Source organism: Chenopodium album, chromosome 21, assembly GCF_948465745.1.
Source record: "Chenopodium album chromosome 21, dcCheAlbu1.1, whole genome shotgun sequence".
NCBI lineage: Eukaryota > Viridiplantae > Streptophyta > Magnoliopsida > Caryophyllales > Amaranthaceae > Chenopodium > Chenopodium album.
Genome location: NC_137854.1, coordinates 5,272,180 through 5,287,516, shown reverse-complemented (window position 1 = coordinate 5,287,516; position 15,337 = coordinate 5,272,180). Strand labels below are relative to the sequence as shown.

The 15,337-nt window shown below is 34.8% G+C and overlaps 3 protein-coding genes across 4 annotated transcripts; 2 read left to right on the top strand and 1 right to left on the bottom strand.

Annotated features, from left to right (window-relative positions):
- Window positions 1–77: 77 nt before the first annotated feature.
- LOC145602488 (large ribosomal subunit protein uL10c-like) lies at window positions 78–3,371 on the bottom strand. Of its 2 annotated transcripts, none has more exons than XM_081658680.1 (2): window positions 2,593–3,371; window positions 78–454 (listed from the first exon to the last, which is right to left on the bottom strand). In XM_081658680.1, the coding sequence occupies exon 1, from the start codon at window positions 3,307–3,309 to the stop codon at window positions 2,611–2,613; it is 699 nt and encodes a 232-aa protein (XP_081514806.1). In that variant the 5' UTR covers window positions 3,310–3,371; the 3' UTR covers window positions 78–454; window positions 2,593–2,610. The 2 variants fall into 2 exon arrangements, with proteins under 2 accessions (XP_081514806.1, XP_081514807.1); XM_081658681.1 differs by lacking the exon at window positions 78–454 and adding an exon at window positions 1,992–2,487.
- A 1,569-nt stretch (window positions 3,372–4,940) lies between these two features.
- Window positions 4,941–11,165, top strand: LOC145601166 (GDP-mannose transporter GONST1-like). Its single transcript, XM_081657116.1, has 9 exons — window positions 4,941–5,427; window positions 7,119–7,347; window positions 7,502–7,641; window positions 7,725–7,854; window positions 8,508–8,606; window positions 9,626–9,780; window positions 10,001–10,117; window positions 10,473–10,570; window positions 10,656–11,165. The coding sequence occupies exons 1-9, from the start codon at window positions 5,417–5,419 to the stop codon at window positions 10,706–10,708; spliced, it is 1,032 nt and encodes a 343-aa protein (XP_081513242.1). The 5' UTR covers window positions 4,941–5,416; the 3' UTR covers window positions 10,709–11,165.
- Window positions 11,166–12,241: 1,076 nt separating this feature from the next.
- On the top strand, window positions 12,242–15,057 carry LOC145601167 (putative gamma-secretase subunit PEN-2). The gene is made up of 2 exons (XM_081657117.1): window positions 12,242–12,550; window positions 14,693–15,057. Exons 1-2 carry the CDS (start codon window positions 12,268–12,270, stop codon window positions 14,851–14,853), a joined length of 444 nt encoding a protein of 147 aa, XP_081513243.1. The 5' UTR covers window positions 12,242–12,267; the 3' UTR covers window positions 14,854–15,057.
- Window positions 15,058–15,337: the final 280 nt, after the last annotated feature.

Genomic DNA, 15,337 nt, shown 5'->3' with positions numbered 1-15,337 from the left:
TGCTGCTGGTTTTAACAAATGTATTGCACATATTCTTTTGAGAACAAAAAGATGATTTTTCGTATTAACAAGTAATGTCCCAAACTAAAACTTTCATTCCTGACAAAGATCGGTTAAGCAACACACGCCCACACAAAATAGGGTGAAACCAAAATATGTGAACCCTGAAAACTGCAATACAATGTAAGAGAGGCCAGAATTGCCATCTATTCGTCTGGTATAATTTATTAATTTTGAGATAAAAAGTTACGTAGTACAAAAAACTCCATAGTTGAGGCAACTAATCTTAAATCAACCCCTCATTTATCGGAAAAGAATGATCATAACCTAAAAATATACAAAACTTCAGCTGCTTTTCTTGGACAGGCTGTCTATCCAGTAGTTGGGATCACTGGTTTGCAGTGCCGCTGAGTGTAGACCCTCCTTGGTCCTCACCAAAGCTTTTCTTCACCACCTGATCATGCACAGAATTCTCCAAAATCATAAATAATGCAAGAGTACATGGTGCCATAAACCTTTTTCATATATATATATATATGCAAGAAAGCAAACATATATACATATATGTACATTACCCCACAAGTACATGGCTGACAATAAGTTATTCAGTTGCGTCTAAAATTCTAAGCGAATTACAAAAGAAAAAGGTGAAGCCTATCAAAACAGTTTAAACTCCATGTAAAAACAAACAAACTCCATGTAAACACACACACACACACACACACACACACACACAACGAAATTGTGATGAAGATTAAACCCAAAATTGGCATGATGTAGCACAACATACAAATTTAAATCAACGGTTAAAACTAACAGCTACGAAACTTCTCCGGGAATCATGCATGTCAATACTAATTATTGTTATTGGTGAATTCAGATGGTCTGGCACAAACATAGAAAACAAAACATAAGGGCACAAATTGAATTGAAGGATCTCTGTTGAAGGCAATGGATCTTGAGTACAACTGAGAAGCAAAAAAGTAAGACGTTACAATATTGCACCATTAATTGATTGATTCTAACCCACACTTTTATGCTTTTATCTAATAAAGCTTCCCAGTCAAAACAATTGGGTATTCGTTAGATTAGTTGCATTGCTAACTAAATTGAATTATACAAGTTGGAACAAACAAACAGCCATCAAAATTGACCAATAAGATCATACGAAGAAGGAAATTCTCAAAGAATTAGGTGCACCAGCAATCTCAGAACAAATCCAGACCTTATGCAGCAAATAGAAGAGTCATTGTCACATTGAGCTTGCTCACAAATTCACAATCCAGTGAAGTCTAGCTCAAGCAATGTAGTTTGCTCCTACAGCTACTAAGTGTTGATTAAGGCACTAGACATCTTCCTGATGTCTTACTTCACCAAAAAAAAAAAAAAAAAAAAAAAAAGCCTGATGCACTATGTAACCAGATTGGGCTATACTAAATGAGGCAGTTTTTTCTCAAACTATTTATTACTGTCAGATGGACTACAAACATATTGAAGAATCAAGATCAAGCTATAAAATTCCATAAAATAAAAGCTGTTTACTTAAGGAGCTCCGAAATTGATTGCTGAAATAGAAGTACTCGGTTACATCAGTGCACAACTGAAAGCACAACAGAAAGGATGTGCTATTGTCAAAGAGAGAAAGGATGTGCTAGTGTCTAAGAGAGAAAATTCAAGGAGACATAACTGAGCTATGAGGCACTTCAAGTTCTTGGCATTCCAAGATTTCCAACAAATTAATCAAGAGTAGCAACTTCAACTAGTAATTATATCTTAGAGAGGTTTAAACTTATAGAATAATCATCCAATCATAATATTAAGAAACATAATTGCCATTAGGACAGGACTTCATGAGACAAACACCCAAAATTAGAAAAGTTGATCCCAAAATTAGGCAACAGATAGTGGCACACATGACATTACCTGTCAATCCAAAAGGTGAGGCATCTTACACAAGTACAAATTAGAGGAAGTTTAGACAGAACTCAAAGTCAAAAGCTATAACTCAGGCTGAGCAAATTAAATTCAAGTTGCTAGGCAATGGAGAGTCAACACCACAATGCAGGACTGCCAGGACGGAATCTGCTTATATGATGTTCATTGTTTGATCCAACTTTTTTACTACAGACAATACAAAACCAAATTCCGATCCTTAATTACTAGCTACTAAGAGTTGCAAGTTACATGCTGATCTCATCCTTTGATCATCAATCAACTCCAAAGTAGTGGGGCAAATAACCAAAGATATAGGTTCTGGCAGAAACATTCCCATAGATACAAAGATTAGTAACAACGACTAAAGCCAAAAGCTTAGCACTTTGCATTCATTTGACAGTACTTGCACCCTTTCTACATTCAGATAGTATTACAATCAATCACTATCTCCCTTCTACAATAAAGCAAAACCCCCCAAAATGGTGATTTGTCCATATAACCAGCAACATTGTTCAATACTCATCAATCAATACTTCCCTTTTGTCTTGATCCCTATCAACATTGCCATAATATCAACTCTATGTTCATCACTAATCTCAAATGTTATCAAAAAACACTAAATTATAACAAAAAGATCACTAAAACAAGAAATTATACCTCAATTGACTCACTACATCATTGAGCAGCAGGGCTCTCACTCACATCCTTAGCCTCAGCAGCATCCACATTACCGGAATCCTCAGCACAAAACCCTTCCAACACCGCCATCAAAGTCGAAGACGGTCCGAAAAGCGACCCGAGAACCATCCCATTAGCCTCCATCCTAGAAGGGGTACTCTGAAAAACCTCCAAATCCAAATGCCCATAAAGCTGACCACCAACAACAGCCCCAGGAAAATCATTGAACTCCATCTTCCCTTCTTTAACAGCAGATTTCACACCCCCTAAAACAGGACCAACAGCATCTTCCTTCTTAACAAAGAGCAGGGAATTCATCCCCTTCATACAACCCCCTAAAGCCTCAAATTGGGTGCCAGAAAAAGCCTTGGAAACAAGAGAATTCTTGACAAAAACAAGCTTAGCAGCAGAAGGGTCAGAAGAAAGAGGGGTTTTAAGGGGTTTGAATTTATTGGCAGAGAAGCCATGACAAGGGAAAGGGGAGACAAAGTAGGAATCTTGGAGGTGGGTTTTTAGGGTTTTGATTGCTCGGAGTTTTTGGTGGAGTTTGGGTTTTGGGAGGGGTTTGTATGGGACCCACTTTGCGAAGTGACGGAGTTGGTTGTGGTTGAAATGGGTTAAGGTTTGGTGGGTGAGTTGGGTAGTGGTGGTTGAGATGGTGGCTCCAATGGTGGAGAGAGAAAGTTGCAGTCGCATCTTGTTGTAGAGAGAGAAACAGAGAGGGGTCCTCTGTTCTCAGTGCTCTATGATTGCTAATTGAAAAAAAATAGAGAAATTAGTTCTAGATCAATTTTTGTACTGTATAAGAAAAAAAAAATGAATTTTTGATTAGAAAAAATCACTAAATTGACATGACAATTAACTAGAATGAATTTTTATTGCCAAAAATGGATTTTTTTTTTTGGGTAAATTAGGTCTTTGTATGTAAAAGTACAATAATAACAATAATATTTGTTAATATTTGATAAGTCGATTTTAAGTTTTGATTTGAATAGTGACAATCACTAGATATTTGTCAACGAGAGTATGTTAATTATAAAAGGGATTTTTCCTCAAAAAAAAAAAATTATAAAAGGGATTTAGGAGAATGAACTGATTTGGGTAGTGGAGTCGTAAAATTGTTAATGAGAAATCTGTTTTGTGAACGTAATTTTGTGAAACATTTATGTTTCAGCAAAACTAGAATGTACCTGTGCTAATACACGGGATATAAATGTAAGTGGAAATCATGATGGAAACTAGGAAGCATGAGTATTTCAATTTATCAAGGTAGTATGGTACCTGTATCGGGCACGTGATCCTTGTGAGTATCATATATATATATATATATATATATATATATATATATATATATATATATATATATATATATATATATATATATATATATATATTTACTTATTTCTTCATCTTATTTAAATAAGAAAGTTAATCATACCCATATCTAATAATCATGGTAGTATGTTTTTTATTTTTTTATTTATTTTTTTATTAGCGTATCATATACCATGGTAGTATTTTTTTTTTTTTTTTTTTGTTTTATTAGCGTATCATATACTAGTCTAGTGTGTACCCAATTTCGTAATTCTTCCCGTGCAACCAGGTCGAGTTATAAAATTTTTGTTGGAGGCTACTCAAGTATTTTAATTAGTCAAAGTTTAGCTTTGGTAACCCGTAGGTTTGATGGATTACAATTTGGTCTACAGTAGTATAATGGAATCATCATTTTGCATTAGTGTTTTGGTCCCTTTAAAACATGATCATCCTTTAACAAGTTACTAGCCATAGCCACAACCATATACGAATTTTATTTCAAAATTAATCATCAGAAAATTACTATGGAGTGTATAAATAATCTACACATGTAATTTGGTAATAAGTACATGTAAAATATACTTCGTATATATATAATTCAATCATTGTACATCGCATCTCATCTTACAGCTCAACTACTTAAAGTTTTTTTTTTACCACTTCATCTTTTTAGAATTTTTAAACAACATAACATCAACGTGGCATTAAACATCGATTTAAGATCGAAAATACAACATAACAATAAGTAAATATGGTTGAATCATTAAATGAGTAATAAGAAACGATTCAAATTATGGACTACCTAATTGAATTAATTTGCATTGACTACAAACTATTACACTAGTGGTATTAATTGCTACTTGTGTTAAACAATTCCTTAATATAATATAATGTGATTACTAATTAGGGGAAATCAAAATGCCAAGAACTTTTTTTCATGGAAGGAGATATTTGAGCAAGGCCTAAATCTAGGCAAACTTCAACATGCAAAAGTGGTTAGGAGCAATCACAAATCACACTCTTTTGGACTCTTTTCATGTCCCAAGCAAATTTTAATTATTTTCATATTATTATTCAAATTCAATGCCAACAAATGCTTATTGACCAACCCATCATTGGACCTTTTCCCCGCATAAAATTATCAAACACTTGACAACCAAATTCCAATTTTAAATACATCTTCTTTCTTCCCATCACTTTCTTCTTCTTCTTATGTTCAAACCTTCTAACTGATAAAGAATACCCAACTCAAAATTCAATCTTTATGCCACAAATTGTAGCCTGGGGTCTTTAAGTTTATCTCAAATCTAGCCTAGTTTTGAAGGATTTGTTGTTAATTCCTTAGAAATAGTGTTTTTCAGTGGAAATTTGCAAATGTACTGATTTTTTTAGCTGTTATAATTCTGGGTTTTCATTTGCAAGATTCAGACTGTTGTGGGCATGTTGGATTTTCCTTCTATATAAGCAGCTTTGAGCTTTTTTGGCCCAAATGGGTTCTGGGTAATATTTCTTTCCTTATTTTGTTCAGTTTTTTTTGGAAAATATTGATTATAATTGTGTTTGTTTCTGTAATTCAATTTGTAAACTGTCCTTCATTTCCTTTCTAGGTTTTGATTAATTGTAGGAAGGTTTTTAATTGATGCAATTGTATGATTGAAGGGTAGTTATTGAGAATTTTTATTTTAATTACTCCGTATTTATTAATTGCTTTATTGGGTAGGTTTTTGTCACATTTGTACTGTTGTATTTGGCTTTGTAACAATGGATTATGATATCTTGTGATTAACTGCTTGAGTTACTTGAAGTTGCATATAGAAATGGCCGTTTTTGTTGATTGGTTATGAAAATAGTGTTTTAGGTAATGATTAATGGTTTGATACTTTGATTGGCCCTTTCGTCCGACCTCATCACAAAGGGGCGAAAGATTAAGCCTTCCGCGGAGGGCCGGAGAGTGGGGGGGGGGGGGTGGAAAAAGATAAGGTACCCTTTTGAGACTTTCTTTCAATTTATGATGTTTTGTTGGTGAAGGTTTAAATTTGGTTGGTTGATAATCGATTTAGCAGTTTAGCAAGTCCTTGATTTTTTCTGCCAAGAATGAAACCCTTATCTGGCTTGATAAACCAAATTCTTTGTGTTTCCAGATATCTGGATTCAATAACACTGCAAAGATAAATCATGAGTATTGATTCTCCAGCTCTTTTGCATCAGGGTTTATGGCTTTGACTTGATTAATCCTGTTTGCATTGTTTGGATGATCTTTGTTTACAATTTTCTTCTTTGCAACATTGCAAGCAGCCTTGTTAGCTTCGTTCCCCTGGGCCCTGGTTACAGGAACTCATACTCTTAAGTGCAATTTATTTATAGAAACCAAAAGATTCTGTTACTATTACCAGGCTGGATAGCTATGATGATGGTTTTACTTGTCATCATTTTTTTTAATTAGAATCAGAAGTGCCCAATTGCCCAAAGGGCTGTCAATCACAAAAGAGAATATTCACTGGGAGATTTGGGCAGAAAATTTTGGTATAAACTTCTGTAATTCAGATGCCAGAACTGAGTCAACCCAAACTCTAGATGATCTCGTTGTCGCCCTCGGTTATGAAACTGTTGAACCGCTCTTTGGTCCTGTCGAAAAATCATTTTCAAACCTAGAAATATGGGCCGAGCTAGTAGTCACCACAGAAGCATACCTTCTTCATTCTATTGCCAGTGTCGGCCTTTATCTTGGAGTGAGGTTAAAGGGAGAGAAGGGTTTGAAATACATGACCTTACGGTCCTTAGCCTATTTTGCCATCTGTGGACATATTGTTATTCTTGATAAATTGCATGTGTCATGAATATTCTATGAATCTTGAATTTTGAGAAAACAAGTTTTTCTCTTATCAACTAAGCAGGAACCTGCATTAAAATGTTTCTGTCTACAGTGATCATTTTTCTACACTCCCTTTATTCTTTTCTTTTCTTTTTTTTTTTTTTTTTTTTTTTTTTTTTTTTTTTTGTTTTTGTTTTTGTTTTTGTTTTTGTTCATCTATCTTATCTGATATTCCTCATCATATACAGTTCTACATAGGATTCCAAGAGTTTTAGTAGTTTTTAATGAATTTCAGTGAAGACATCTCCAATCTCTTTTAGCTTTATGCCTGAAGTATCTCTGAACTAAACTGTTAATTCTGTGTTTATTCTTATGCCAGGCCATTTTTATCTACAAGGCCTTCTGACAATGAAAATGATGTGGAAAATGGTATCTTGGGAAGAGAAAAAGATAAAGCTTTGCGGACTAGCAGATCGGTTAAGATACCTAACCAGGCCTTACTGTCTGGGGCAGCTTACTGCATTTCGTCCTGCAGCATGATACTCATTAATAAACTTGTCTTGTCCAGCTATGACTTCGATGCCGGTATATCTTTAATGTTGTACCAGGTAAATTTATTTATTTTTGTGCTCCTATTAGTTCGTTAACTAGCCATCTTTATAAGCTTGGGAGATTTCATTTGTGAATTTATAGTAGGTTCAAAGCAGTGACTTTGCATATTTCTCTGCAAAAGCTTATGGGTTTTTTTTGTTTTCATTGCAGAATTTTGTTTCTGTACTTATCGTGTCTACATTGTCCATTTTGGGTGTTGTAACTACAGAGCCGCTAACATGGAAGCTAATTAAGGTCTGGATACCTGTGAACATTATCTTTGTTGGGATGCTCATTACAAGCATGTTCAGGTGAGTAAAAAAGCAACTTTCTCTAGTCAGTGACAGAATACAGTGCATTTCCCCATCTTCAAGTTGAAAACTGTCTTATGCAGCTTGAGATACATAAATGTTGCGATGGTTACAGTCCTCAAGAATGTCACCAATGTAATGACTGCAGTTGGTGAGATGTATCTCTTCCAGAAACATCATGATAATAGAGTCTGGGCTGCTTTATTTTTGATGGTATATCTCATTCTGAAAATTTGTTCAGCTTCTATGTTTCTGTACATTTTGAAATTCAATCATTATTTTTGACTTTTTTCGGCAAACTATCACTCCTTTCTGCTGAGATCCCTAACTTTGTTATGTGTTTAATCAAGTTCCAAACTTATTTGGTTTATTATTTAGCCAAATTAGCTCCAGATACATCATCTAAAAGTTTTGAGATTTATATGAATCATATAGTGTTATTGTAAAGCTCTAATTTGGAACTTGTAGTTTCAATTCTCTCTGCCTACTCTTATCTTCTCTGGTTTATTAGTGTTTGCCATGGTGCATGATTGTGGTCAAGTTGGATAAATCAGCAATTGAGAAACTCAAGTGTGATGAGGATTAATAAACTCTATACACGTTACCCTTACAGAGAATAGGGATACCTTTCTTGTCCTGAGAGGCAGAGACCATGGATTTCCCTCTGTTTGTGTTCGAAGTGTGCTAGGTGTTTGGATGTGTCTGGGTAACATATTGCTCAACTAATTATCTTTTACAAATGGATTTTGGGTTGATTAACATTACTTTATACTCCATATTGATATCTTGTAATTTTAGTCATCTTGTACACTTTAGATTTTAATGTGTGCTATGCTTTTGGAGATTAAGCGTTTGTCTTTCTGCAGATTATCTCAGCCATTTGTGGAGGAATCACTGATTTAACCTTCAACGCTGTTGGTTATACATGGCAATTTATCAACTGTTTTCTTACTGCTTCATATTCTGTGAGTTCAATATCATTGCTATTTCACAATTTGCTTGTGGGGCATTTCATTGTACATATACAATTAATGTATTGTTCTTTCCCTAGAAATCATCTTCTTTTCCAATTTTTGTTTGGTTCATCTATTACATCTTATCCTTATAGTAAAAAATGTGTTGCTTGTTTTCAATGTTACAGCTTCTTATAACCACCTTCTTTTCAGCAGTCTTAGTAGCAAATTACAAGGTAGATGCTTATGGTGAGAGAAAATTATTTTTTCTATAGTCCTGATGCTTTTTGCATAAATCAATGCACAACTTTTTAAAAGGTTGTAATCAAGAACTATAAGCATAAACCTTGAGAATTCTGCTACTCTCCAGACAAAATGGTCCGTAATTTTGAAAGCATGAAATGATTTTCTTTTGATTTGACCCACATTTTGCACACACATTCCTCATGTCAAGACTGTCAAGGGACAATTGGTTGTAAGCTCTAGAATTGACTTCACCTGTGCCGCTAGGCTATTGTTCATCTTGTGCCATCGCTTTTGTAGTTGCAGTCTAGTGAATAATCCTGGTTGTTGCTACTCAATAAAGCTCTTTTTTTTTTTACTCCATCTGTTGGGAGTTATGCCGATATTTTTGTCAAAATTTGGGCCATGATTGAGAACTCGTGCTCTATCATTGATGACATCTTTTCAACTACCAAAGTTGTTGAAGGGAAGTCAACAAAGTGACAAATTGTGTGTTCTCATAGTTCTACACACGGTGACACAGTTCATGTCAAGAGTCAAGATTGCCCTAGAACAAATATAAAGTAGTTGTTAGTTTTTGAAATGACTCCAAATATTGTTCCTCTTAGTATATATTATCTCGTTATATGTATGTCTTGTACATCATTTGTAGCTGAAACACAGTGAATAATGCTGGTCACTGCACCTCATAAATGCTTCTACTTTGCCCTGCATATTTTGGGTGTTATGCTCAATGCTTTTGTCAAAATTTGAGTATCAATCAAGCATTCATTTGTGCTTTGTTACAGTTGACATTACGGCGAGTCATGGACACTGCAAAGCAAGTCACTCGATCAGGAAATTTGAATGAGTTTACAATGGTTTTGTTAAATAACACTCTCTCAATCCCTTTGGGTGTCCTGCTTATTTTCATATTCAAGGAGGTGGACTATTTATATGAAACGTGAGTTATCTATTGCCTATACAATGTATATGCTGTTGATTTTGTCAGTTTTTTTTTCCTCCCTTCAAATTAAATCTGGATCTGTTTTGGCATATACTCTCTGTATAGCTTCTCAATTAATTCGTGTATAATCATCTGTAACTTACCATTTCGCAAGAGTTCCTGTAGAAGGGGCACTGTTTTGCTGGGGTTCTAACTCTTCTTTGGATGTTACTGACAGCCCGCTTCTGAAGCTGCCAAGTTTTTGGTTGGTCATGACACTAAGTGGATTTCTAGGTCTGGCTATCAGCTTCACTTCTATGTGGTTTCTTCATCAAACAGGGGCTACAACATACAGGTAGGCTGCATTCTTCTTATTTTCTCATTGGAGACCAATCTAGTAAACTTTTAACTGTACTCGTATAGTCGTATACTAGGATAAGTCAATGTTGCTTAGAGGTGGAATCGATGGTGCAACTGTAAGTAATAAATGGATTCGTTTAGAACAAGTTTTTTTTTTTTTTTTTTTTTTTTTTTGGCAACATACATGATAGTTTTCTTATGATCGTTTTGTTATGTTTTTTCATGAAACCTTGTGCTTCACAATCAATATAGTATTCTGAAGCTTTTCTTGGAATCGGCATGAGAATAAAATATAGGCTAAATGATTTTAATGGTTTTTGCTTAATGGTTGATGTTGCTGCAATTTACAGTCTTGTTGGTTCCCTCAATAAAATTCCTCTCTCGGTTGCTGGAATAGTTTTGTTCCATGTTCCTACCAGCTTGCAGAATTCTACTAGTATTCTATTTGGTAAGGAGACTCCCCTTAGAAAACGATGTAGCAATTATGTTTTTCTAACTTGTTGACGAGTTCTTTCTGCCTTCTCGATATGTAGGTCTTATAGCTGGGGTGTTTTTTGCTCGAGCTAAGCTAAAGGAAAAATCTTAGTCTGGATAGTTGGAACCCCATTCACTTGTGTGCCTAATGGTGGAAAGTTTCAAGTTCACAAATTCCTGCTTTGTTGATTGGATTGGTTCTTGTATCTTGCACAATGAGTTGAGCAGTCTTTAAGAGAGGAAAAACACGAAAATGGAGCATGTTCATTTGTACAGGACAACCAAGTTTCCATATGAAGAAAAATGGTTGCTTCGTTGATAGCTGGGATGCAATGCTCTTTCAGTACCAGTATAGTAGATCAAAGGCATTTGTGCCTTGCATTGAGCTTTTGCATCTTTAGCAAAGTACCTACAAGTTATCCCTTTCTGATTCTTGTTCCAATTAATCCTTTGGTATTTTTGGCACAAAGGAAATTTGTAAACAAAATATTAAGGGTCGAAGACCTATTTGAATGTAATCACAAGCTGAACTATATAAAATGAAATGCAAAGTTTATATGTTCTTAGTTTGAAAACCTCTTCTCACAATTTGCTTTCAATATCTAAATTCCTTTTTTCTTATTTTTTATTACTATCTTTCTTTTACACTTGTAATTTTTTTTACTCCTTTCTTCATACTTGTGCTTGTGTAAATGCAAGTGTTAAGAACATAAAGCACTTCCCTTTTTTCTCAATGACAATATTAGATTTAGGGGGGAAAAAGTCAAATAGTCAATCATCCTTATCGCGACCCTTGTTTATTTAAATGTTTAAGGGTATATGAGTATTATAGATATTTTATGCAGACATCATTCACTCAATTATTTATAGCTTATAATAAAAAGTCAAGCATCCCTTAATCATGAAGATTTAATTCATTTTTCGTTTTGGATGTTTGAAAGCAACAAAGTTTAACTCACTTTCGGTCTATTTTATTTTGACGAACCTCCTACTATATTCCATTACACATTTTCACCCACTTTCTCTTACTTTTTTTCGTACTATGAAATTCTCTCATTTGTCTAGAAGCGATCTCTAATAAACGCCTTTGACAATCATTATCTTTGTTTTACTATGAATTAAAGTTATAAAAAGGTAATATTACAATATTTTACATTGAAATAATTCCGCTATAATTCAAGGTGACAATGCTCTTTTAATCCAATACATCACATTTTGATTAGATATGAACCTATACGGGCTATATGCCTATCCTTCCTGAATAATTGTATTAGTACAACCGGAGCACTATACTGGGTGCATTCCTCTTTACTCCTAACAAGCATTGCTCACCGATTTATTCCGAATTCATTTGTAAAACTTTTCGATTCAATAAGAGACCTTCTCCTTACTTAGGGCCTGTTCATATTTACTGAACTGAACTGAATTGAACTGATTGGAACTGAACTGAACTGAACTGAACTGAACTGAACTGATTTGAGCTGAAATGAATATTTTATGTGAGAGGGAAATTAAGAGCTGAACTGAACTGAACTGATTGAAACTGAACTGAACTGAAATTAAGTAAATGTGAACAGGCCCTTATAAATAAAAATAAAACTAAAGAGTCGTATATATAAATTCAATAAGCAGTATATTTTGGAGACACTGGAGTTGGGCAAAAAAAGAAAAATGGAGAGATCAGGGGAAGGGGGTTCATCATCATCAGTCTCAGGGGAATCAACTCTTCTTCCTCTCCAAAATCCCAACATCTCAGCCAATTCAACTGCAATTAGGAGACCTCGTTGGCCGACGATCGACGGTCCAATTGGACTTTCTGAGGAAGAATCGATTGTATACGCTCGTCGCTTTTACAAGTTTGGATTTTTGCTTCTTCCTTGGCTTTGGGCTGTCAATTGCTTCTACTTTTGGCCTGTTCTTCGTCATTCTCACTCCTTCCCTTCTATTCGACGATGTATGCATTCCCTCTTTCCCTCTTCTTAATTTTGTGAAGTTTTTCTTGAATTTTATGAATTGGGTGTGTTTAGTTTGATGAATTATGTCAATTTTGATCGATAAATTTTGATACCCATTTTGAATTTGATGATTTAATGAACTGGGTTTGTGTTTGATTTCAGCTTTGTTTAGTGAATTGTTGCATTTGTGATTGAGAATATTAGTAACCCATTTTAGTTTCAAAGATTACATGAAATGGGTTTGCTTATGATTTCAGTTTTCTGTAGTGCAATGTCCTCTTTACCCTTCTTCTCCTAGCTCCATGTTCATAAATGGTAGCTTGAATTAGTCATTGTAACTGAGAATTAAGTATACCCATTTTAATTTGAATGGTTTTATGAATTGGGTTTAGTTCAGCTTTGTGAAGAAAAATGCCCTAAATATTCATATTTTAATATGGATGTTATTTTCACATTTGATGTTAGTCTGAGGAAACTTCGAACCAGTGATTTGTTATTAGGGCCAATATGGTGAAAGCTATTTTTTGTGATCCTGCGGCTGGTTATGTGATCATATCTGAGCTATCCTTTGCTTTTCCTAGTTTTAGGGCATGAAAATATCTCATTGCTATCATCAATGTAACTTTTAAGGGCTAGCCAATTTAGGTTGCAACTGAAAATCTGAGTATAGCTGAGCGCTTTAATTGTTTGGGTTATTGATTTGAAAGGATCCACACAAATCTGTAAGATAATTTTCGAGGAATATGAGAACTCATTGTTGCTGTGGGAAGGTGAGAGTTGAGACAACAAGTCCTTGGTCCAATCTGTCATAATAAAATCAATGATGATCAGGCTGTTAGTTGGATTCTTCTCAGTCATTATGCTTGAGCCTGTTAGTTCATCGGTAAGTTATAATATATAGCGATGTTAATTTCGAAATTAACCTAGCCGATAAGTAGCTTTATCTGTCACTTCTGGCATGTATTCTTTGGTGTTCTTTTTTATGGATTGAGCAATCTATAGATGTCATGTTGATAGAGCCTAGTGTATATCATGGTTGTTAAGGAGCAATTGAATGGTTGGCAATGTCTTGGTGATAAAGAATGGTTATATAATGATTAATTCATAGAGTAAATGTGGTGAACGTAATATATTCTACGAATTATGAAAAAGGGACTTGATTTTAAGCAGGTGTCTTCAAGGGTCAATGTATCGCAACAGGGATTTAATAAATAGTTGTCTTTCGACAGTAGACTTCTGTATATCTTGGGGTAGGGGCCTGAGGGCCTCCCTATGCATTTTAATCCATGCTGCCATGCGACCATGCCTATACTAAGATCATGGGATCATCATAGATAAGATCTACTTAATTACTTATGCTGCTGCAGCATTCGTAAAGATGAGTCTGTAAGAAAGAAATCCCCCCCCCCCCTCCGCACACACACACACACCAAACACAGAGAGGCCGAGAAGGTGGAGAGGATTATTGTTCTTGGATGTTTGTCCTGTATTCTAAATAACACTTCTCTGGAAAATTCCTTTCTTCATCCATCCTTTGAATGGTCATGCTTTGTTCTATTGGAGTTATGGTTATCCGAACATTGCTGTGAGAATTAGATTTTAGGACACATTCAGCAAATGTTTTGCTAATTGTGTAGGCTACATAAGGTTAAAGAGACTTATGCATAACATGTTGCTTATTCTTCTAGGACCCAGAAGTTGTTAGATTTTAGGATATACACAAAAATATCCAGAGGCCTCAAGATGTAACTGGAGGAAGAAACCAAGTGGACATTGTGATAGGGGAGCTTTAAAATAGCCACTTCTCTGATTCAGTGTCTTTAGGCATGGATTATATTGCCCTGCTTCAAAGCATCAACTTTCTTCCTATGGCCTATGAGAAAAGAGGGTTAGTTATTAATATTACTTTCGATGCCCATTCATTATGCAATTGCTAGAAATCATGGAACGAGCTCCTACAACATTCCTGTGGAAACAGAGCTTTTTTTTTAACGTTGAAGAGTAATTGTATATTTTCCATAAAATAAGAATCAAAGCTCACTGTTGTTCTTTCAATACAGCCTTCTCTGTTCCATAGTAATTGATGTTGCATTATTTCTCCAGGCTCATCTGCATTATTTAATAGCTCCTCTTTCCTGCAGATATTGTCGGATCAGCTATTGGGTGCTCAATTGCCACTGTACTGTTGTCTTCATGGGCATTAACATTTTCGATTGGAGGGGAACGCCTTTTTGGGTCAGTTTGGAACAAACTTGTTATGTACAACGTTGCTGATCAATTAGGCTTAACAGGTTGGATGTAGATGTGTCTTGGAATTTCTTCTGTTATCACAGCAGATGATGTTGATAGCCCTCCTTTTTTTGTTATAAAAGATGTTAACACTCTGTTGAACCCTGTGTATATCGTGTATTCTTCTCCAAGAGTTTACTTTGTATGTGCTTTTTCATGGATACTAATCATGGTTATAAGATCACTAATTTTGTAATAGCATTAAGGTTGAGCTGCATTGCCTCTTGTTAGTTGTTACTAGTAGTTATTGAAGTATCTTGAGAATGTGTCTTTCCTGCATAGAAGAAGGGGCCAAAACCCTCATATTTTCATCAATTTTCTTTTTCCTTAATACATTATGATGAAGATGGTATAACATAAAAGTCTAGTATATGATATTTAAGCGGAGTACTTCATTTCTCTAAATTTTATGAGTTCCTTTTAATAACTAAAAAACAGAACATGTTAATAAACTGGCCATTAAGTTCATATTAGGGGGAATTCAAGTAAACTAGATT